The 23134-nt window shown below is 41.0% G+C and overlaps 1 protein-coding gene across 5 annotated transcripts; it reads right to left on the bottom strand.

The window, feature by feature from the left end:
- Positions 1-264: 264 nt before the first annotated feature.
- Positions 265-22185, bottom strand: LOC142385619 (CCR4-NOT transcription complex subunit 2-like). Of its 5 annotated transcripts, none has more exons than XM_075472303.1 (16): positions 22135-22185; positions 19765-19896; positions 19125-19197; positions 18158-18305; positions 16213-16425; positions 12661-12740; positions 12394-12519; positions 10947-11077; positions 10742-10862; positions 9160-9316; positions 6663-6724; positions 5122-5171; positions 4883-4983; positions 4405-4549; positions 3403-3522; positions 265-2726 (listed from the first exon to the last, which is right to left on the bottom strand). In XM_075472303.1, exons 2-16 carry the CDS (start codon positions 19882-19884, stop codon positions 2640-2642), a joined length of 1734 nt encoding a protein of 577 aa, XP_075328418.1. In that variant the 5' UTR covers positions 19885-19896; positions 22135-22185; the 3' UTR covers positions 265-2639. The 5 variants fall into 5 exon arrangements, with proteins under 5 accessions (XP_075328418.1, XP_075328415.1, XP_075328416.1 ...); XM_075472300.1 differs by lacking the exon at positions 22135-22185 and adding an exon at positions 21889-22126; XM_075472301.1 differs by lacking the exon at positions 22135-22185 and adding an exon at positions 21889-22125 and having other exon boundaries at positions 3451-3522.
- Between the last annotated feature and the right edge of the window lie 949 nt (positions 22186-23134).

Raw genomic sequence — 23134 nt, forward strand, 5'->3', positions numbered from 1 at the left:
TATATCAAATCTATTTTAAACAATTACATCTGTTCAAACTTTGGGAATTTATTCCAACACATGAAGCCGAGCTGTAAATAATCTAATGAGCTTTAATACTTTCAGTTTCACATAAATTACCTTATAAAAGTTCAACTCAAGATGAAAACGTAATTTCAGAGGTTCAGAGGTCGTCAGTACTGAAAAAACAAAACATTTTGAAAATACACAGAAATAAGCACTCAAGACTCGTTGTTGTGTTTCATTACCAGAATATTTATTTGATTCTTTTTCCTATTAAAACACTAGCTGCCATATTTAATAAAACAGCCAACGGCCAAGTGCCTCAGTCCTCCTCCTCCTCCTCCTCCTCCTCCAATCAAGTCTTCTCAGACGGGTCACATGGGTCTGTGGGCGTGTCCTTGGCTTGCTGCTGCAGTGTGATCAAGCTGGGCCCTGTTGCCACGGTGATCGAAGCTGCCGCCCTGGCGGGCATTGTCGGGCGTGGTCCCATGTGAAGCGTCTCTGTGGTGGTTCTCATGGTAACAGGATATCTAATATTGCAGATTTTAAACTGGTGGAGGAGGGAAAGTTTCCTCTCTGGGGACTAATTTAATCTTGTTTAATTTTTACTGTTTTCTGCCTTAAACTCGTGTTCATAATCACCATATAAACACATGAGCGACACTGGTGCCTCCTGACAGGATTTTAAAAATAATGAAAAGTAAATTACAGCCTTTAAATAAAGGCTTTTTGGTTGATTTTGAGTTTTTGTGAAGTGGGAACAAACCTTATATTTAGTTTTCTTGCAGAGTGTTAAATCATCTATACTTTTATTTCTGAGCTTAGCTTGAAGACAGGGGGAAAACAGCCACCCTGGCTCTGTATATTGCAAATCCATCTAAATAAGGCATTTTAGCTTTTTAAGCTGTTTGAAAGTGTAAAAATTTGCAGCGTGAAAATGAAATGCTATTAAGACTTAAAGGAGATGTAAGTTTATAAATGAGGGATCTTTCCAGCTGCAGAGGGATCAACTTAATGACCTCTGGACAGAGCCAGGCTAACACTTCCCCCTGTTAATGCTAAGCTATGCTAACAGGCGTCTGGTTGGCATAATGAATATTTGATTCTCAGCAAGAACAATAAAAAGTGTGACTGGTTTGACTGTTGCCAGGAAGAAAATCTGGCGATTAAAAAAAAAAAAAGAAAAGAAAAAAAAAATCCGAAGAAGCAACTAAAATAAAAAGAAGAAAAAAAAGGGGGAATTGTGTTTAAAATTTGAAAAAACAAGAAGTTTAGCTGGAAGAAGCTGTAACATTGGAATAAAAATAATAAAAAAGCAGAGACAAAAGGCAGTGGATGAAAACTGAAAGAAAGTCTGATGAAGCTGTGCTGGTAGCCTCAATAAGTGCTCCTGATGTGACCTTTAATGTAATTTAAATATACATATTCATGTGGTGTTGCTCTGTGTTTTTTATTGTCAACAAACGCAAACCAAAAAAATTCATCTGAGAACGGGAGACTCGAAACACGCAAAAAAGTAGTGTTTTTATGTTGTTTCTATAGCATCTTTATCTTCTTTCTTTCTTTCAGGTGGATTTAATATTAAGACACTCACAGAGTGACATTCGTTTCCTGACCTCCAAAGAAGCTTATCTGATTGGCCATATCAGGCCACTGTTGACAAGTTGGTCGTTTTGATTTCATTGAGCACCAAATTTTGATTGATCTGCTGCACTTTTTCCTCCCGATTCCTTGTTGATTAGCTGCTCTTTCAGGGCATCACTAAGCCTTTTCTTAAAAAAAGATTAACCTTCATGTATTTGGGGTATTTTTTGCCTTCAGTGAAAGTCAAAGTATTAAAAGATGTTTGGTTTAGGTCTGAAAATGTGATTTGTTGACAGTAAAAAACACATAAATATGAGGCCAAAACCGTGTTATCCAACAAGATGTAAATAAGTGAGTGTTGCTGCCAAACACGTTCCAATAAAAGCGACTTTTCCTGCTTCAGGTTTCATCACTTTCATCAACAAACCAAATAAAATATATATCTTTTTTTCTTTTTTATTATGAAATAGTGCTACAATGTACATTGCATTTTTCTCCTGACTGTCCACTGACTGATGATGTGTGTCTGATGCTGTAATGCTGGAAAATTCTGGTAAAAATTATAAATATTTTCAGTTTTTTTGTCAGAGAAGTGCGACGCAGATGGGAAATAACTATCCATCCTGACCGGGGATCTGATCCTGTGTTAAAATCTGGTTCTTCTTAAAAGCTTCCCTAGACAAAAATATTCAATTCTTAAGACTGAGTAGAAACAAGAATCACTCGATCAGATGGACAGTTATTTACAGTGCTGGTCTCTGTGTATTGTCCTGTGCTGTCTGTGCTTGTAACAGACCAACCAAAATAACTCATGGAGGAGAAGTGGGAATAAAATAAAAAAGAAAAATGAGGTAAGGAACAAACATAAATCTGAAAAAAGTTAAAATGAGAAAGTCTATCAGAGCTGTGGACAGGAGCAAGGTCATCCTCTCCTGTACCGAGTCCTTACGGGCCAGATTCATTTAAGTGTGCTGAAGTGGGAAAACCTAGAGGGTTGATGACTGGTGAGCCAGGAGGGCCAATGGCAGGCAGGCAGCAGGAGGGGGAGCCAATCAGAAGGCCTGCTGGGCAGGATTGTAGTTGAAGGTGGAGGGAACATGAGGTCGCTCTTCTAGTTTGTCATACTCCAGATGAAACTCCTGAAAACGAGGAGGCAGGGAGGAGTGATTATTTATTCACGACTCCACACTGAGCTCATCATATTCTGTGTTTTAACTGCTGATAAGCAAAAAGACTGAAGCTGTGTTCACCATAAAGCTTCCAACAGGAGAAACAATGAAGAAACAATGAAGAAACAAGCAGCCAATCGACCAATGTCCCAATAAAAAGCTGCTCTTCACATACGTTTGTCGTTATTTAGTCAGTTAAACTGAAAAATCTCAATCTTTGCTTCAAAGATGATATTTATCAAAGCTGTTTTTCAAACTTTCTTTAAATAATTAGTTGCTGTGGGGATAAATTAAAAGAGAGAAATCCTCCACATGAGTTTCATGAAACCCTCAACTTGCTACATGGAGTTTGACTTGAAGTAAATTCAAACTTTAGGGAGGAATGTAACATGAAGGAGGTCAAATTTTACTGTCCTGATCATTAAGACATGTTGAAGATGGTCAAATTTACAGAATTCATGAAGGATACTTTGTGGAAATGTATGTTTGAAAATGCAGAAATCAACTTCATGTATTCTATGAGACAAAATCCAGAAATTCAGCAGAAAACATCCATTAAAAGCAGTTTTTCTAAAATAAAGTTAGCTGGTCAACTTTAGTGATTTTCATCAACAGGAATTATTTTGTAAGTTCAGGTTGTACAAACTTTTTCTGAGCTAAAGGAGCTATCAGAGTGCCTGGATTCACTTCGTACCCAGATATTTTTCTGGAGTTTCAGATGGGATGTAGAAGCCGGCAGACTGACAGTGCGACTGTCAGGTGAAACCTGAAGTGGGCACAAAGTGAATATCTCTTAAATATAAAGTAAAACGATCAGCTGACACATTAACTGCAGTCAGAAACCTGTTAGTTGGACAAAGCAGTGAGTTCATATCTGCCTGCTGTTCATGTCGAGCTCCACTGTCCCAGAATAATGAGGAAACCAGCTCAATCAAAGAGAAATTCAGTTTATTGATCCAACATTCTCTGAAGACTCATTTTCTAATCTGTGTTAGATCCAATATCAGCAGAGTAGAACCGACTACAAACACATATATGGCCCATTCTGCATCACCGACTGCATCGATGGTTTCCACGGTAACAAGCTGCACCGCCTGCAGTTTGTCTGAGGCCAGGCCCGTTTACCATGGCTGCCTCGCGTGTCCTGCGTTTCTTTGTGCATGTTCTCAGAAATCAGTGCTACGTGTTTGCAAGCTGCGATATGTTGGTGACTTTGATTCAATGACCAACTTTTAAGATTCCAGTTAAACGATTGATTTTCTCTCAGTTATTGGACAATGTGACACTTATTGAACATCAGTGAAACGCAGCGATGTGTGTGGTTCTACGGTCAGACATGAGCACAGAGGAATGTTTCACTCAGATTTTTCTGTCTGGGAGATCATCAGGAACCCAATCAGTGAAAGGATGGAGCTTGTTAAAGGCGATTTAACCTGGAACTCTTCATGACACTCAACAAACTTCACTAAGACAGTCTCCGTTTGCAGCTCACGCCTCTGCTGCTGGTTCCAGATCTGTGTATTACCTTCATCTTCCTGCTCTGTCAGTCCCATTTTCATCAAACTAATCAGACATTTGATCAAATATGTGCAACGCATTCCCTCTACAAGTGTAGACACCATAAGCGTGTGTGTGTGTATGTTTTCACCTTGGCCACCTTCCTCCAGTTGAGACAATCGAAGAAGTAGTAGGTCCCTCTTTCGTAGGCGTTGGTCTTCAGCGTGGGCTCCATTCCAGGAGCCCGGGTGATCCAAACCCGCTCCTCTTTATGGTACCTCCAGTCCCTGTTAAACCTGGAGACACACACACGTTAACTTAGAAAAGGTCTAAAGCAGGGCTACCCAAATCCGGTCCTCGAGGGCCGACGTCCTGCAGGTTTCAGATGTTTCCCTGCTTCAACACAGCTGATTCAGATGAAATGGAGCTCTTCAAAAGGTTGTTAAACCAGCTGATGAAGCATCGATCTGAATCAGGTGTGATGGAGCAGGGAAACATCCAAAACCTGCAGGACGCCGGCCCTCGAGGACAGGATTTGGGTAGCCCTGGTCTAAAGCAATGTCAGCACTTCACTTATTAACTTGTGTAGTTAGAGGTTTGTATGAGGAGGTTGAATACATCATCCTTACAGTTCTACTGCTGCCAGCAGTTGTAGTAGGTCTCCTCCATTCATGTAGTAAAGATAAAACAGCAGATCTTCACCATATCGAGATAACTTGATGGCTGCTAACTGTACACATAAAAAAACTGAAGTGAGATCAACATGATCGACACAAACGGGGATGTTTTGAGAACTGCTTAGCACGACACAATGTGTTGCTGAATTAATTTGATAAAGGATTAATAGGGGGTTATTTCAGGTTCATACCTTGTCCCTTATGTGGATGTTGGTTAAATACTCTGAAGGAACATGGAAGTCTGCAGAGGAGAAGGAAAACGTAGCTGAGAAGGCTAAATCTGAGTGATTTCTCTACAGTAGAAAAAAGTTGTCATAAAACCAAAGTGCTCGCTTATAACTGCAGTGATATGCTTTGACCACATGGGGGAAGAAGAGCTCCACAACAGAGTGACAGACGAAAAAAAGCTCCAAATCAGTTTGAGGGAGAAAGTAGCTGCGAACATGTTGCAACCAGGCAGGCTGAGGCCTTTTGGAAGAACTTTACTGTGCAATAACAGGACAGATGTTCACTGAATCCAGGCCCTCTTATGAATGTGCTGGAGCTCACTCAGGAAACATTGGCTCCAGCATCAGTTTGAAGGCTAACAGAAGGCTTGATCTCTGATCATCGTGGTCTTCACAGTATCGTCCAGTCATACAGTTCTGATGTGTAGTTACCAGCAGCCTGTATGTTGAGGGTTCTGTTCTCCAACAGTGCCTTAGACTGAGGTTGGGTTTCATGTTCCCTGAGTGTTCTCATCACGAGGGTCCTGGCTGCAGCTGCTACTCACAGGGTTCTTCTACAGCCTTTCATTAAAACTCCTTTAGCTCTCAGTTCAAACCTTCTCTGTGTTGCCTCCAAGACATTCTCCACAGTTATTTTTCTTAATTTTAGACTTTAGCACACATGCTACTAATAGGTGGAACACTTGAAAGTGAAGCCGTTGTAGCAGCAGAAGGATTTTCTGGTCTCTGAACTGTCACAATGAGTGGGTTTGAGCAAATAAGGATAGTTTGTAAAGCAGTTACTCAGCTTCAGTCCTGTGCAAGAGGGTTTCTGATAACACGATACTGTCCTGACCCAGTTCTCATTTCTTCCAGACTTTCCTGTAACCTTTAAGGTGGTCCTGATCAACAGTTCTCCAGCTTCCTGAAGCTCTTTCAGAGTTTTTCTTTGGACATTTTCTGCTTTTTCCCTCATCTTCAGTCCAGTCCTTGTACCTGAGCATCTTCAGAGGAATGTGTTTTTTCTTTGTTAGGCCACTTAACTCTGACCTATGAACCATTCAGGCAGGAAAAATTGTCCTAACTCAAGGGATGAACCAGTGTTGTGTCCATACATAACACAAGAGCTTTGGGACGTCCTTCAAGAAGCCTGGAGAACTATTCCTGAAGACTCCTTAAATAAATGACAGAAAGCTCGTCTGAGAGGGTTCAGGCTGTGTTGGAGAATAAAGGAGCTCAGAGCAGATATTCACTTTAAAGCTGCTCAGAACTGAACAATCTGTTTCTGCCTCAGATTCTGGATTTACAATAAATCACAAAGATCAGAACAGAACTGTAGATTTTTTTTTTTTTTTTTTTTTTTTTTTTTTTTTTTAAAATCAGTGCTTTGTGTGCAGGATGAGAACAAGTGACAAAACAGTGTTTTAATACCTATGTTTGTGCAACAGTTGAGAACATTGCAGGTGTTTACTTCAGGAGTCAGTAATTCAAATTCAAAATGATCACACATTTAGTATCAAACTCACCGATGTCCTGCGGCCGACATGGAGCCGACGCCCAGGGAGACGCAAACTTAGGATAGAGATTCCTGACAAAGAGACAGAAAGAACCACGTTTCCGTTCACACTCTCATTCTGATTTGAAAAGTTTGAACCAGATGTGAGAAGACTGAAATGATTCAACAACAGAAACCACTGCCAGGCTTCACTCTGTTTGCAGATCAGTTTTTTCTTCATTTCACTTTAATTTCTCATCTTAGAAAACAGGAAGCAAAGTTTGTTTCATTTGCTTTGGTTTTTGCACTCGCAGAAAATGGGATTTAAAGTGCAGCTTCATCTAAAAGACTCAAAAGTAAAAACACAGCAGTCCAAAGGAAAAAGTCACTTTTCCTGTTATGTAATCATTTACAGTGAGTAACTCTTTCAGTCATGTTTTGTTCCTCGACTGTAAAAACTTTGACTTCTCCCTACACCCCCCCCCCCCCCCCCCCCCCCAATTACAGATTTCCCACTTGTTTTCAGGGTGCTTTAATAATTGAGACTCCGACTGAGCTGAGCCAACAGTAACAGGTGATGTGAGGGCCCCGCAGACCACTGACTGGTCAGAGAAATCATCACCATCTGCAGCAGCATCGCTCCCATGTAGCCACTGACAATCGGCTAAGCCCTGCGCACACTGAATGGGAACTATCTGCAGCGGGAAACAAAGTACCTGGAACTAAAACTGTGATGTCCCATGCAGAAAAAAAGGCCTGAGGAGAGGCTTTTACCTGGTTGTAGCAGCTGTTTCTGACTGAAACTGATACTAAACACTGACAGCTATAGATAGAAAGCACCTACATCACTGCTCAAGCGCCCCTAGTGGCAAAATGTTAAACATGGATGCTGCTAGTCGTGGGAACTGAAGTATAAGACGGGTAAAAGACAGATCTGTCAGCTGCCTGTGCTGCATACAGACAGGTTTGTTCTGACAGTTGATCAAACTTCTGTGATGAGAACTGTCAGCGTGCAGTGCAGGTTTTTAGCCAACGTCATCACTTTTGCACGACATTCAATGGGAGGAAAAAACGCTGCAGTTACACAGACTATAAATGATGCTAAATAGCCTCTATAGCCGCATTCGCACTGTAGGAACCTTTGGCAGTTCTTATAACCTTTTCAGGAACGGGGCCGTTTTTTCCCGCATTTGCACGTACAGGAACTCGGGATCATGACCCTCAGTTCCTATAACCATTTTAGCTCCTTTTCCGAGGCTGGGTCTTTTCTGGGTTCTATAGGAACACATCTGACGGAGGTGTTTGGCAGCTACGCCCCTTGTCATGTTGTCAGGCTGAAATGTTTACTCATACGACACGGACACAACCTGCGCGTGTTTAATAAGTTAAACTTACACTGGTCTCCTTTGTCTGCAGCGCTCTGCTCTCCTTCCTTCATGAAACCAAGAAGTATCGCCTGCGCTCGATCCTGACTCTCTCTGTGAGCTCTTCCAGCCTCGATGTTAGACCCCCGATGTGATCGTCCATGATTAATATCACCATCATGCAGACCATGAACACGGTGGCCTCCCCGCTCTCCATGTTAGCTTCTTTGTGGTGTTTTTTTCTGCTCTCCTTAATTTTCGCATGTTTTGTTTTGTTTTGTTGTTGAATGTGGCGCTAAAGTAACACGTCACTGTCGCAGACGGTTTCGTCGCATCAGTCCCTATTAGGGTCCCGACTCAGGTGCGAAAGCAGACTGAAACAGTTCCACTGGGGAAGGGCAGTTATTAGAACGAAATTCGAGGAGGACCGTTCTTAGAACTACTCTGTCCGAATGCGGCTAATGTTGGCTGGTTTTTCACATTTTTACCATAAAATCTAACAAACAAGAAGGACAATAAGCAAATATAGCAAATCCATATAAAAACATAGACTCCAGCGGTCATTATGACCTGCACTGATCCATTTAGCCCTCTTCTGCCTACTTTTTGTAAAATCTCTCATTTCAGACATGATTTTGTGTTTTTTTCACAAATCATTGAGTCAGGAGTGTTTTTGCCACTTGGTGAGTATAATTACATCTCCAATGATGTTCTGAGCATTCCCTTTATTCTGCCTGATTGTTTGTATCATTTATTGAAGCAAAAATGAGATTTATTCTCAGATTGCAGCTTCTAAATGTTGAGGAGTCACTTTGAGCTCCAGGAAATTTTATATGCACTTTCAACTGTTTTCAGACATATTTCAAAGTAGAGACAATTGAGTGAATTATAGAATAAAATATTAGATCATTATTTTATAATGAAAACTGTGAATAAAATAGTAGAAGAAATGAAAATAATGCAGTGAGAATGTGGACTGTTGTTCCTGCCACCTGCAACATTATTTGCTTCCACAGATCACATCAACAGAGCCAGTATTTGTCTGTGTTCTAACAGGTATATGTTTGAGATGCAGGTAACATCTTCGTATAGGTAGGGTCGGTGTTCCCACCGCCTGACTCTACATGATATGTGTGTGTGTGTGTGTGTGTGAGCTCGTCATACTCTGGCGAGTTGAGGTTGAGGCCGAGCGTCGTGAGGTCAGATCCTAACGCCAGGTGAACCATGCCAGGGTCCGTCTCCGCCGCTCGGATAAATGTCAACAAGCCAATCATTCCAAACTGGTCTGTTACCATGCCGACGGGGATGTTGGTCACGCGCCCTGAAACACACAGAAACACATGAGGCTGTTTAAGGCTGTCCTTGCTCACGCCTCAGACAGATAAAGACTAGCAGAAGAGTGGCGAGTAAAAGGAACAGAAAGGACGCCATTGATCATTTCAGTTGAGTCAGCTGTGGTGGTGCGAGAATTAAAAGCACTGATGGTGAAATTAGCTGTGGTCGTTTTTTTTCTTGACCAGCACAATCAAACCACTTCCTGGGAACAGAAGCAGAGAACATAAGAGAGTCTTTTATCTATCAGTCCTCAGACTGACGAAGCACCGAGTTGCTTTTTATTCAATTCAATTCATTTTTATTTATATAGCGCCAAATACAACAAATGTCATCTCAAGGCACTTAGATAGTTAGTCCAATTCAAGCCAATTGGAATTCAATTAATTTTATTAATTCTCTTTATGGCTTAATCAATAACGACTATAATTCTTGGCTGTTTGACAGATTTTTGTTGCTTTATCTCTCGAGTAAAGACATCAGGAGTTTCTTTTATAGTACTGTGCAAAAGTCCTAAGCCTCCCCTCAATTCCTCAAATAATACCAGGAAACTGGGTAACAAGTACGCTAATTTGCATTTGTTGTGCGACATACATGTAAATGCTGTATATACAGAGAAGAGTAAAGAGTTTGCTCAGTTCTGAGAAGCTTTAAAGTGAATATCTGCTCTGAGCTCCTTTATTCTCCAACACAGCCTGAACCCTCTCAGACGAGCTTTCTGTCCTCTCTTTAAGGAGTCTTCAGGAATAGTTCTCCAGGCTTCTTGAAGGACATCCCAAAGCTCTTCTTTCTTTCACACCATGCTGAGATATGCCAAGTTTTCAGCTAACAGCTCTTTGGGAATCACCTTGTTGCTGCAGAAATCCTGTTTTCTGTCTGTCAGACTGTGTTATCTTTGCTGTTTTTCACAGATGCAGCTAAAGAAATGGGAACAAATGATGTGTCTCTGTGACAGACTGCTGGGAACAAAGTGCCTAAAGATCCAGTTTAAAATGGCTTCTTTGCTCAGTTGTCTGTTCTGTGTGGACACAACACTGGTTCATCCCTTGAGTTAGGAGCCTTTTTCCTGCCTGAATGGTTCATAGGTCAGAGTTAAGTTGCTTAACAAAGAAAAAACACATTCCTCTGAAGATGCTCAGGTACAAGGACTGGACTGAAGATGAGGGAAGAACCAGAAGATGTCCAAAGAAAAACTTTGAAAGACCTTCAGAAAGCTGGAGAACTGTTTTCCACTTTGGAAGTAAGTAAGAGAAAGAGAAACTTCTGCCGATTTCGCTGCACCAACCAAATACTCAGTAGAAGACAGTTGTTATATCAAAACCTTCAATGTTTCAAACCTATTTTATACAAAAACTGGGTCAGAATGTGGATGCATAAAGGCAAAAAACAACAATGTGAACAGTGTTTCGCTCACCATCAGGAAGCACCTGAATCCCTTTCTTCTGCTGGTTGTTGTTGCTGGGGGCGGAGCTCTTATCACCGGGGAACTTTGGACCATCTGAGGTGGAGGTGGACTTTCCTGATGAATTCAGATTCTGATGGACAAAAACAGCTCAACGTGAAAGACTGAATCAAAAAATGGAGGGCTAAAAAGAGTAAGAAAAAGGAACTAATCTTACTGTTTTGCTGTCTTCGTTGGTGCTGGTGGGGTCTTTCGTCTGGTAGTTTGGCCCGGGGAGAGCTGGGAAGTCTTCGTTATGGATGGAGAAATCCTGCGACTGCTCATTGGACGGCTTGGTTACCATGCCAACTGGGAAAAAGGACCAATAACAACATGAAGATAAAACACCAAAACACATCAGAAGGATCAAAAGTGATTCAGGTGTACACTGAATCAGCTTTTTTCAGAAACCTGAGACTGAAGAGAAGATCTGGCATCAATCTCAGGAAATGATCTTTATATTAAAACTTTTTAATCACATCGAAGGTCTGAACTGAAGTTATCACAGTTGTTTTGTGATGCATTTACTTTGCTGTGAAACATAAGTTTTAATACTGTAAAATTCAGGAAACTGAAGATCTGAGGTGGAGAACAACACAGATTCTGCTGTGTGCTGTCATCTATTTGATGAAAGAGGATTGATGTTGTTACGGTTCATTCATAAAGCTGCAGTACGATACAGTCCTGACCAAAACATTTCGCATTTAGCGTTTCACTCACTTTGCTGTCTGACAGAAGTGGCTCCTTTGCTGCTATTCTCGACCTAACGCCACTATTGTGCAATCTTTGCACTGCTGGCAACCTGATTGCATTTACTCGACTCCTCAGGAGAAGACAATCCCGGTGCTTGGTTGAAATTCTTTCACACCCTGAAGCCTTTTTCACTGCAACAGAACCTTTATTTTTTAAGTTTTTAATGATCTGGTCCACAGGTTTTTCAGATGCAGCACGTTTAGCAGCAGTTTCCTCGCATCAAAGGTAGTTTTTATGCAAAGCTATGATGGCTGTGCAGGTTTCTTTAGAAGTAACCATTGCTGATGGAGAAAGACTGAGTTCAACACTCAGTTTACTGTTTAATTTCACTGAACGCGGTCATGTGATGACTTGATGTCATCATGTCGGGACCAAAGTTTGTTAAAAACTGGGATTTTGTCACAAAGTTAACAGTAATATAACAGTTTTGTAGAATTTAGAAAGATGCTTCTGAGTGCTTGTTGGAACAATATAAAAGCATCGTGCATCACCAACATTAAAACTGAAGCAGTAGTGATTAGTAAAACAAAATCACTGCCAACACTTTTTCCCAGTACTGCCGTATAAAGTGGGAGAAATGTGAGCAATTAAACGTGACAAATAAGCTGCTTTCTTCTCAGAGCAAACGCAGTTCTTATTTCCTGATACCAACTACAACAAAATGAAAATAAAAAGAGGTCGCAGACGTGTTCAGGCTCAGTAGGTTTCGACAGTTTTAATTAAATAAAACACTAAAAATAAATAATAATCAGTGTTTCTCTTCCTGTAATTAGGTGTTTGTAATGAGGGTTGTGACTGGTGGCCTGAGTGGGATTAAGTGGGTATAGAAAATGGATGGATGGATGATGAGGGTTGTTGTGTTGGAGTGCTACCGTAGGGCGCCCGACCGGCCAGCGGGTTGAGCAGTGGGGTGGGATTCGAGCCTCCGTCCCTCCGACTCCGGTCAGCTAACGCCGGGAAGTCCGACAGGTCCAACCCCGTCACATTCTCACTGCCGTCTGAAAGCGCAAACGAGTGAAAACATGTGAGAAGAGAACGTATATAAACTGCGACCGGTTCTAAAAACTCCCTGCAGGATGTGTGTTTCGGTTACATTTCTGACACAATTCTACCATGGGTGAGCGTTAGTTTAATTTTACCTGTGCCGTTAAAGATGTTGTTGGATAAGGAGTTGTTCATGTTGAAGCCTGGATTCCTGTTCACCCCGAACCCTGACATACTGACACACAAACACACAAAACAGCTTCAGCAGTGCAAGCCTGAAAAGTAGAAGCGATGTGAAAGACATGTCAGCACACAGACGCTCAGAGTCACCGATCACATTTCTTTACATGTTACGGCAGATGTTTCAGGCAGGAAATAGACGGCGACCACAGCTACTGTTATTTACACTCAGCTGTTTAAGATTCATTTAAAAGTCTTAGATGGACAGAACTGTTATCAGTAAGACTGAGATGCTTTTCCTTTCCATCTGGTTGCTGAAGTCACCTTTTTCTCTTGTACATTTTCAACCAGCACAAATAATAACAACTGTAAAGGAGTCCTGTGATGTAAACACAGAAAAACTGTCAGCAAACTTTAACAAACACACCTGAACTACTCTTATGAGCCATGCAGGGAGTAGCAGGGCATCAACACTGCTCGAACCACATATTGTTTAGATGTAGTAGCATTCTCAGACAGCAGGCGCCAGATAGAGATTAGGTTTGGACCACATGCACACAGAATGGTATCAAGAGGTATAAGAAGATCTCACAAACTAAGGTCATTGGGAATTTCCGTGCATGCTGAAATGTACATGTCTCGGTGATGGTCTGTTCAATAAATTCTCCATAAGAGGCTACAAAGGTGAGTCTGACTCCTTTTTCTCCACAACAGCTACAAGGGATCAGAATATGTGATTATTATATGCGTTTCATTGTAAACCCAATGGTCACCAGCTGTCTCATGGTTCATGTAGGAGGGAGCCATTTTCCCACTGCACGTTATAAAAATGGTTTGAAAGAAGTAACTCACGGTGACATGCACAGCTGAGTCGAGCTATGGTTACAGCTCCACTGGGTCATTTAACATGCATGCTGTGTGAGAAAATGTTTAAGACATCCTGCTGCTTCTAACTTCATCTGTGGGAGATCACGCTATGGTATGCAAGTGCAGCTGAATTCACAGCTCGCACTTTATCTTTAAGCTACTTTAATGGTGATTTTGTCAGATTAGGCTGTGGTTATAGGATTGGGATTTTATTAGAGCAGAGAGACATTCTGGAAATGCTTTAAGTGAGTTCACATGACATCCTAATGGGCTGATTTTCAGTGGTGTCCAGTGTTTCCCACAGATGTGAAGGCAATGTGTGGTGGTGGGCCACGGGGGGGGGGGGGGGGGTAAAAAATAAAAATTCTTCAAAATAATTCCTTCGTTAATAATTGGTCACACAGAACTTTATTGTATTAACCCATAAGAGCCCAGACCCATTTCTACTTAAATGAAAATTAAAGGGGTTATAACACAGACTAAATAGACCACATAGAACCCATTTCAGAATTTTTTTTCCAGAATACCACCGCCCACTGTCAGAGATCTGTAATGTGACATAGGCTATATGTCACATTGGGAGTTAAGAACCTGGATAATTTGTCCATCAAGGAAAATTATGGGGGACGTAAGGATGTGTGACACCTGTGTCACGGTGGGTGACACAGGTGTGGCTTATCTGCAGATTTTCACATCTTCATTGTAAACAAATGAATAACATAGCTAATTACACTGGTCGGACTGTTCAGCTGTTTCAGACTGATACCTCCGGTTCAGGCTGCTCCTCATCCTCAACACGCACGTCTCTTTTTCAATCGCGGCAAATATTTTTCAATACTCATCTGGATTGAAGCAGCAAACATTCAGTGTAAGAGTTTAAAAAAACTACTTTATTTGATTCACAGCTGCTAGTGTTTAGACCTCGACAACCCAACTACATTATTTTTTTTTTTTTTTTTACGACAAACTTTCGACTAGTTAACTTTATAAAGAAGGCGTAATCGCGTGTTTGCTATGGGTCGGGACGGGACGGGACAACATTGTATTCAAAATATAAAATATTTTATAGGACTTTTTAATGTGTGATTTTATAAAGGTGCACCTGATACCAACCTTTCGTGAATTTCGCCAGCCGTCTTCTTTCGGTTGAGCCAGAGCTATAGAGCTAATCTAACGCGACGCTGAAGCTAGCAAGCTTCCAGGGAAGCACGGAGGGGAGGGGCTGTGTGTGTGTGTGTAGGCTATGCGAGAGAGACGCTAGGGACAGAGAGACTGAGGGAGAGCAGCAAGGAAATGCAGCTGAACGAATACGAGTATTTTTTTAAATAGCGTTAAAAAAATAAAAAATAATAACGAAACGCAATATGTGGCGGCCGGTGTTGAATCTGTGGTGCACCGCCACGAATTAGTCTATGTGTGGGAAACACTGGGTGTCACTACACTAGTCAAGCGTAGTTGAGTGAAACAATTTTATCCATGTAAACATCTCCACTGGTAAGTCCTCTGTGTTCAATCACTTTCTCCTGTTTCTTGTGTTAGAATAATCTCTTTTTATTCTCCATGTCAGTAATTGCATCACAGACATAACACTAAGAATCAATGTACTAAACTGTACTAAACTGCCCAAAGTTGCAAAAAGTACTGAAGTTTTATCCTCCTGAGCTTCATTGATTCTGTTGTTTCTCTGCCGCAGCAATGCAGAACAACCTTCAAGCTAAATGATCGTTATGGTAACTGGGCTCCATCACTTTCACTTTTAAAACACAAAGCAGAGCAGAACACTAAAGACTCAGCAGAACTTCACCTCCTGAAACTCAAAGCAGGAACCAGTCATGTCTGACCCACACACACTCACACTGGTGTTATATTGCACTTCATGTCAGCACAAGAGGACGAGTGCTAACATGTAACACTGTAAAGGCTACGATGGATTTATGGTGTATTTGATTTATTCTCTTTTGTTGCTGTTGAGTTCACAGATTTAACAGAAAACCTGTAAATACACTAAATGAAATGTAACACCTTCTCCAGTACACATATGAAACACCTCCCGTCGATGTCATTTGCATTCTAATTTATCAAAACATTAATAAATTAGGAGTACTACCTCTCAGTCCATTATGGACAAGAGTCATTGTTATTGCCTGTTATTTTGGCCAATAAACATGTTTCACAGCTTCTTATAACTCTTCCATTCGTAGCTCACAGACTAAACAGACTCCTAACAGCTGAAAACCTCACACATAAAAAAGTTACGAGTACTGTCACTGTGTTAAAGAGCCGCAAATAAAATCTGAGGATCTTTTGAAAGAAATTCAGCTCTTTTCTTTTATTACTGAAACGCTGAGTTTAATTGCAGTGTTCGTGAACATCAGCCTGGTTTTACACCGCGGTACTAAAAAGAAAAAAAAACAAACAATTTTCTAACATTTAGAACAAATTATTTATTTAGTTTATGAAAAAAAAACAATCATAAAGCGTGTTTATCAGAAATGAAACAATGATTACTTGGGTCTGTAGAGTGAATATTTAGAGTGGGAATCGATATCTTCTCTAAAGTAGCTTAAACATGCTGTTAAATGTTGATCGCGGACACAGAGTGACAGGAAACATGAGTAAACATTTACTTTGTCTTCCTGTGTGTAAAGTGTGTGTTTTACCTGTTGATGGTGAACGGCTGCCGTGCCTGCTGCTGTTTGGGCATGCCGATGATGCTGGGAGACGACCGGCTCGGACTCCCCATGCTGCCACTCCTCCCTCCTCCACCGCCGGCCCTCTCTCCCCCCACTCCCATCCCGCTCGTCTGCCCCGTCGGACCGCCCACCTGCTGGTTGTGGTTCAGCACGCTCCGGCTGCTCATGGGCAGGATACCCCTGCACGGATACACAGCGGCAGAGACGATGTACATGATGATGTAGAGAAAGTGGAAGGTGAGCAGCTGCGACAGAGACTCTGAGGTCGTTTGTGACGACTTTGTTCAGACTGAGAAAACAGAAGTGGGCGTGCTGACCTATAGACTTAAATAAAGAAATCAAATATGATCCAGGAAGACCAGCAGTGGAAAAAAACATAATTTTAAGAGCTTTATCAGAAAGATGCAGATCCATCAGTGAATCTGTCAACATCACACTGTTGTTTGTCAGCATGAAGTATCTTTACACGTATATAAACTGTATAAATGTTTCCTGTTGGGAGGAGTACATCTTTTCCTTCTCTAACCCATTATCAGCTGCTCATTCCACATGTTATTGTCATAAATTTGAGACTGTACTATAACAGGAGGATCTAAATAAAGCAAAGTCAGAGTCACAGGCAGCTGACTAATTCGAAACAGGCTGATGCAAAAGGCTCGCTAACACAAAACACTTAAAGCGATACTCCGGAGTAGATTCAACCTGGGGTCATTTGAACCGTGATATCCAGCCAAGTAGCCCACCCGCAGTTTTTTCGATATTGGCTGAACATCAGCCGAGTTACTGAGTTATCCCGAATAGCTTCGTACAAGGGTTAATGGACCCTGGCAGTATCTCCAAAATTACCACACTAAAAATCACATGCCATGACACCAAACTTCTACAGTAGTACAAATATGGTCTGTACTCACAAAACGATGCATTTGGAAGTTTGAAAATAGTCCAGGAGTTTATTATTATCAACACAAGCCTAATAGCTTCTCTGCTGCTAAAGCTGCGTCGACGTCACTTCCTTGATCTGGGAGCTTCAAAGTAAGATGAGGGTTGATCTACTACTGTAGACAACAAAGTATATGCTATATTCTACATGTTTTTTTTATGATTTTTTATGTTGTAGAGTTGTGAAATTATTTTATCAATGGAGAAATTGAGCAGCCTTGCTTTGTTGTCTACAGTAGTAGATCAACCCTCATCTTACTTTGAAGCTCCCAGATCAAGGAAGTGACGTCGACGCAGCTTTAGCAGCAGAAAAGCTATCAGGCTTGTGTTGATAATAATAAACTCCTGGACTATGTACAAACTTCCAAATGCATCGTTTTGTGAGTACAGACCATATTTGTACTACTGTAGAAGTTTGGTGTCATGGCATGTGATTTTAGTGTGGTAATTTTGGAGATACTGCCAGGTTCCATTAGCGCTTGTACGAAGCTATTCGGGATAACTCAGTAACTCAGCTGATGTTCAGCCAATATCGAAAAAACTGCGGGTGGGCTACTTGGCTGGATGTCACGGTTCAAATGACCCCAGGTTGAATCTACTCCGGAGTATCGCTTTAAGCTTCATAAGTTAAAAATTCATGAGAAAAAAATTCTGAAATCACTCTGCGCCCACTTGTAAAATTGAGTTGCTCTGCCCTCAAAAAAGTTTGCAAAAATTAGACTAAAGGGTTTCAGCTCCACTGATCACAGAAGATTCCATATAAAAGCAAAGTTGTGTTAGTTTGTAGTTTCTATGAGTCTCAGTCTTTTGGAACGTGCTTGCACGAAGAGGCTGGAGAAAGAAATAAACCAACACACGAAAGGAAGGTGGAGAAAGAACGCTGACTCTCAGTACAGGTTTCAACATCAGTTTGATGTTTTAACAACTCGGAAACACACAGCAGGAAGCTGTGAGTGCACACAGTGTGGTTTACCTGCTCGGTGAGGGGGGTGTGTGCATGGTGCCAGAGTTGGGAGTGCTGGCATGACTGGATAGCTGGCTGGCAGACTGGTTCAGCCCGCTTCGACTTAACTGAGGTGCAGCACTGCTGTTCATTGTCCGCATGGGAAACCCCAGAGCACCTGCAGGCGGCCGCAGAGAGAAAAGATGTTAAAAACCAAATAGAAGTATTCACATGTCATGTTTGTGTGGCTGAGTGTACACATTTAAACCAACACAAACCAGGACTGTTGTTATGTGTATCCATCTGCAAGTGCAGCCTGAAGCTCGTCTGCTTTCAATGAATGCCTAAGAATGTTCTAAGAGTTCATTTTACAGGGACAGTAAAAATGGAAACAATATCACATCCAGTAAACAGAGAAGTGACTCCTGCACGGTGTAACATGAAGGCTAAGTGTAACTACATCAACCTGAAAGCATCGGTTTATTTGACAATATGCTTCCGGTTTGTAACAGAAACATTTGGGAGCTCCTCTGCAGATGCTGCTGTACGTGTCAACAGAGGATCAGTTTAACTGCTTTGACTAGGCCACTTGTGTTTTCTCCTCGACTAACCTTGTGGCAGGGAAATGTGAGAGGAGGCCACACGAGGCCAGTGTCACCAACAAGATAAAGGAGTCTATCTTCCAAACATCTAAAACTGAAGCCTTGTCTGTTAACATTCATCTCACCTGAACCTCTGACGTTTACTCTGTATGACAGAGTTAGAAAAAGAATAGAAACTGTGCAGATAACGAGGCTGATGTTGTGCTCGTTTTATCCCACCCGAACTATCAATCTTAACTCTTCACATTAGATTTATCGCACCCCTAACTGGAGACAGACTCATCTTTACAGAGCTCATCAGTGAGAAAAGTGTGTTAACATGACAGTCAACACAGCCTGAACTTTTGATCAGAGATATTTGTGCGTGTGTGTGTGTGTGTGTGTGTTGATCTTACTCTGTGGGCCATATAAGCTGGCTCCCAGCTGTGACAGCTGACCCGTTGAGGAGGCAGAGGAAGACGCCAGCATCTGAACACACAGGAAACACTCATAAGTTCAGCTGCACGTCACATAAACATATACATCAGCTGATGACATTAGATGAATTGTTTTAGCTCGTTGATATTTTGAAATCTTTAGTGCCAATTCCAAAAGATGCATTTTCTCTAATAAGCCAATTTTGCCAAATGTAGTTCTAACTCGGTCACAATGAAAAGCTGCCTACAGTTCTTAACTTTAATTTAGAATCAAAGCAACACTTCAGTGCATCCAGTTTGGTTGATGCTGCAGTGAATAAATATCAGATAGAAAAATAATCAGACAGGAATTCATATTTTCCTGGGCAGCTCTGGTTTTTAGCTCATAAATAACCTCATAAGACAACCCATCTTGATGTTGTGATGTTACATCTGAATGTCACATGACTGCATCACTAAATAAAAAGCTAGAAAACTCTTTGTTTAGCATCTTTTGCTTCATTTAACTTTTTTTTTTTTTTAAATTGCGAAAGAAATATAAAACTATTACAATAGACAGATGAACAGATGTTAAGATGATCTTTAGGAACTCTGTTCACATAATGCATCGACAGCTTACCTCTTTATCAGCTCGGTGAGGAGGGAACATGGACTGTTGGCTGTAGTACAGGCTGGCGTCATCCGCATAGTCGCTCTCTATCCCTCCCTCCATAAACTTCTTCCGGTTAGCACCAAACATACCGCGTGTCACCTGATAAACAAGATAAAGGAAACCATCAGGGTGAGCTGAATCAACATGGTCCCGTCACACCTGGACCTCAGTCGTGATGCATACGATGGCCTTAATCTTTACCAAACCTAAACTCATGTAGGCGTAATGACCAAATGACCAAACCTCAACATAAATCGAAACTTAAAACTATTAGTTTTATTTGTTGTCAATAAAAAGTTACCGTTTGACATAATTCAATACTCTGAGGAACATCTGTCATCTGTGTACTATAATAACTCCAACTACCTAAAACTTTAGAAATAACAAATATTTTTGCAAATACACCTAGAATTAGAGCTACATGTTATCTAATTGAAGATTTGATTGAGCCAGAATGTATTTGCAGGTAAATGAGAGGAAGTAAAGATGCCAAAGATATTATCTGCACCCGTTTCCACTGCACTCCTTTTTTACACGTCATCATTCTTACTATCAAGGATTGAATAATTGGCTAAATTACAATAAGAATGAGTTGAGCAAGGGTAATTATGCTTGGATATATGGCGGTGAATGAATCGAATCAAACTCAGGCATTCGAGAAAATGGCGAATGAAGAGCAATATGAAGCTACGTCCCTCTACATTTGGTCTGTGATGAGCTGCTTGTTGCACAAACGAGATGCACAACGGAGCATTCTCCATCGCGTTGTTTGTTTCTTTCCGACAGCGACTACAACTGCAATATCGTCTCTTCCGACTTCCGGTTCATGACCCCGGGAAAAAAAATCTCGAGCATGTGCAGAACGCAAAGTCTAATTCACCACGTGCTTCAGCGTCTACAAGCAGGTTTAGTGTGACTTTCAACCGAGTTATCCCGGGGTCTTAACCCGACTGCAAGTAACCCGATCCGATCCAATTTCTTGTCAGATTAAGGTGTCTACATGAACTTAATAACTCATTCTTATTGTAATTTAGCCAATTATCCGATCCTTTCAGTGCCATGTAACCCCACTGAATAAAAGTCTTTGTTAGTATATATTTCAACACATTTCAGGGAGTAAACTACAGTTAGAGACTAAACTAAGCACAGATTAACCTGCAAAATCAATCTTAAATTGGAAATTCAGCTAAGGATCACTGCACTGAAAACAAGTTTGAACATGGCACAAGGTCACACCAGGACCACCGTCCAATTTTTGCAGAATGATGCTTTAGCTGTACCGGTGCTTCTTCTTGTTTTAATTATCATGTCCAAACCAAATACAAAGGTAAGTTTATGCCCATCAAAATGTGACATAAGATCTTGACTTAAGTTTGCACATCATAACATCACATATGCACACTGAGATTACAGCAACGCAACCTTTCGAAGCATGATAGGGCACACAACCATGCTGATTCTCGTTGCTTTAGCAACATTTATGTTCATACTTGCTTTTGTTTACTACATGAGGTCAGAAACACAGAGTAGCAGAACACACCATGAAGCAAACTCATCAACGGCTTATCTTAAAGGTTTGCAATAGAAGTGCAAAAACGTGTGAGGTTGCTTACAGAAAACATTTTAAACTTTCATTGTAATTTGTGAATACGAGCCGAGTGCTTCAAAAGTCCGGTTTTGTTTGAAAGCAGCGCCGAAGGTGCAGCAGTGTGCCACAAGGCTAATTGTAGCCATGCAAGCTAATGCTAGCGCTAAGTGTAGAGTAATTCTAATATTATATTAACCAGGTAGTTTTCTATAAGTATTAACACAAAGACTGGTTCTGTGATTTGTCCATTTGTGGGTTTCAACCACCCAATACTTTCAAACTGTTTTAATCTATTAGCTGTAAACTGTCAGGAGATACAACTAGCCGACTAGCTTATAAGCTAAAAGCTACTTAAATAGAATATGATGAGCAGTTAGCATAAGAGCTAACACTCCCATCAACGCGGCCTAGGAGGTTTGTACCCCGTTTAACGTCAATTAGCACGCGGATAACGTTGGGTTCTGTCCGGTCCAGTGGACCAGATAGCCAGGAACGGAACACACAAGCGGGGACGTCCGTTGGGGTTCGGGTATGGGCCTGCTGTGCCTCCGTCGAGTAGTTCCCCAAAACAAAAACAAAAAGCACCGAGATCGACTGCTGGCTTCCAAGTCCGTTTTCACTGACTTCCCTTCAGAACGTGGTTCCACGGTAACAACCACACGGACTGTAATTAATCGAAATGAGATTATGTATGGTAACAGCAGAAAATACATAGAATTAATTTTTTTTTTTTTTTTTAAAGAGCTCACCGCATCAATCTGTCCCCCCCGCTACAATCCAAGATGGCCGACATCTGTTTGCCAATCAGTGAGGATGCTGGGATGCAGCGCTGACCTCTAACCCCTGGTCCCCATCACTCCGCTGCCAAGTATTTGCTCCTTTATCACTTTGCTGTAGCAACATGTTTATGTTCTTAAGTTTGAATATGTAAAATTAGGTGTATCCTTCAGGAAATAAAACAGTATTTCATGTTGTTTATCAAGTAGTTGCTGTAAAAGTGTCATCCAGGCACTCCTCTGTAATCACTATGAGAAACTCATCCACATGAACTGAGCTATTCTGCAAAATTCTGGTATAGTTTGACTTTTTCTTTTCTTTAAAGGCAACAGCACATGTTGGTGAAAATCTGTGAAAAGTCCACAAAATGTAGATTAGAATATGTTAGATCAGGGATGTCCAACTCAAATGCACAGAGGGCCAAAATTAAGAACTTGGACTAAGTCGTGGGCCAGCCTTGATATTTATTGTTAAAATGTATACAATTGTGGAAGTTTTTCCTTCTCTACAGATATAATGATGAACCTTTATATATGGAAACATACTTGAGTTTTGCTTAAACATTTAATCTGGAACAAGCAAAGCTTGATACTACAAACAAATGTAAAGTGAAATGTCAAATAAAAGACGCATCTGTGCCATTCATTTCTTGAATAAAATAGAAAATAAAATCTTATACCTTTTTCTCTATTTGTAGCCTTTTGAGTTAAATTTCAATGGTAACCTTTTTTTCACAGGCTAACAATAATAATATATATATTTTTTGTGAACAGATATTCTGCTTCCCACCTGTCTAGAAAGCTCCTGTTTTACACCTTTCCTTTCCATTTTTGGGAGGGATGGTCTGATGCGAATGGCAGCAGAGTTTGACATGTAGCCTATGTGTCAGATCATGGTAGAAATGTGTCCTTTGCGGTAATGTAAAATAGAAAATACACCATCTTTATTTCAAAGGTTTTATGTAGAAAAAAA

The sequence above is a fragment of the Odontesthes bonariensis genome, chromosome 8 (assembly GCF_027942865.1).
Source record: "Odontesthes bonariensis isolate fOdoBon6 chromosome 8, fOdoBon6.hap1, whole genome shotgun sequence".
In the NCBI taxonomy this organism is placed as follows: Eukaryota; Metazoa; Chordata; class Actinopteri; order Atheriniformes; family Atherinopsidae; genus Odontesthes; species Odontesthes bonariensis.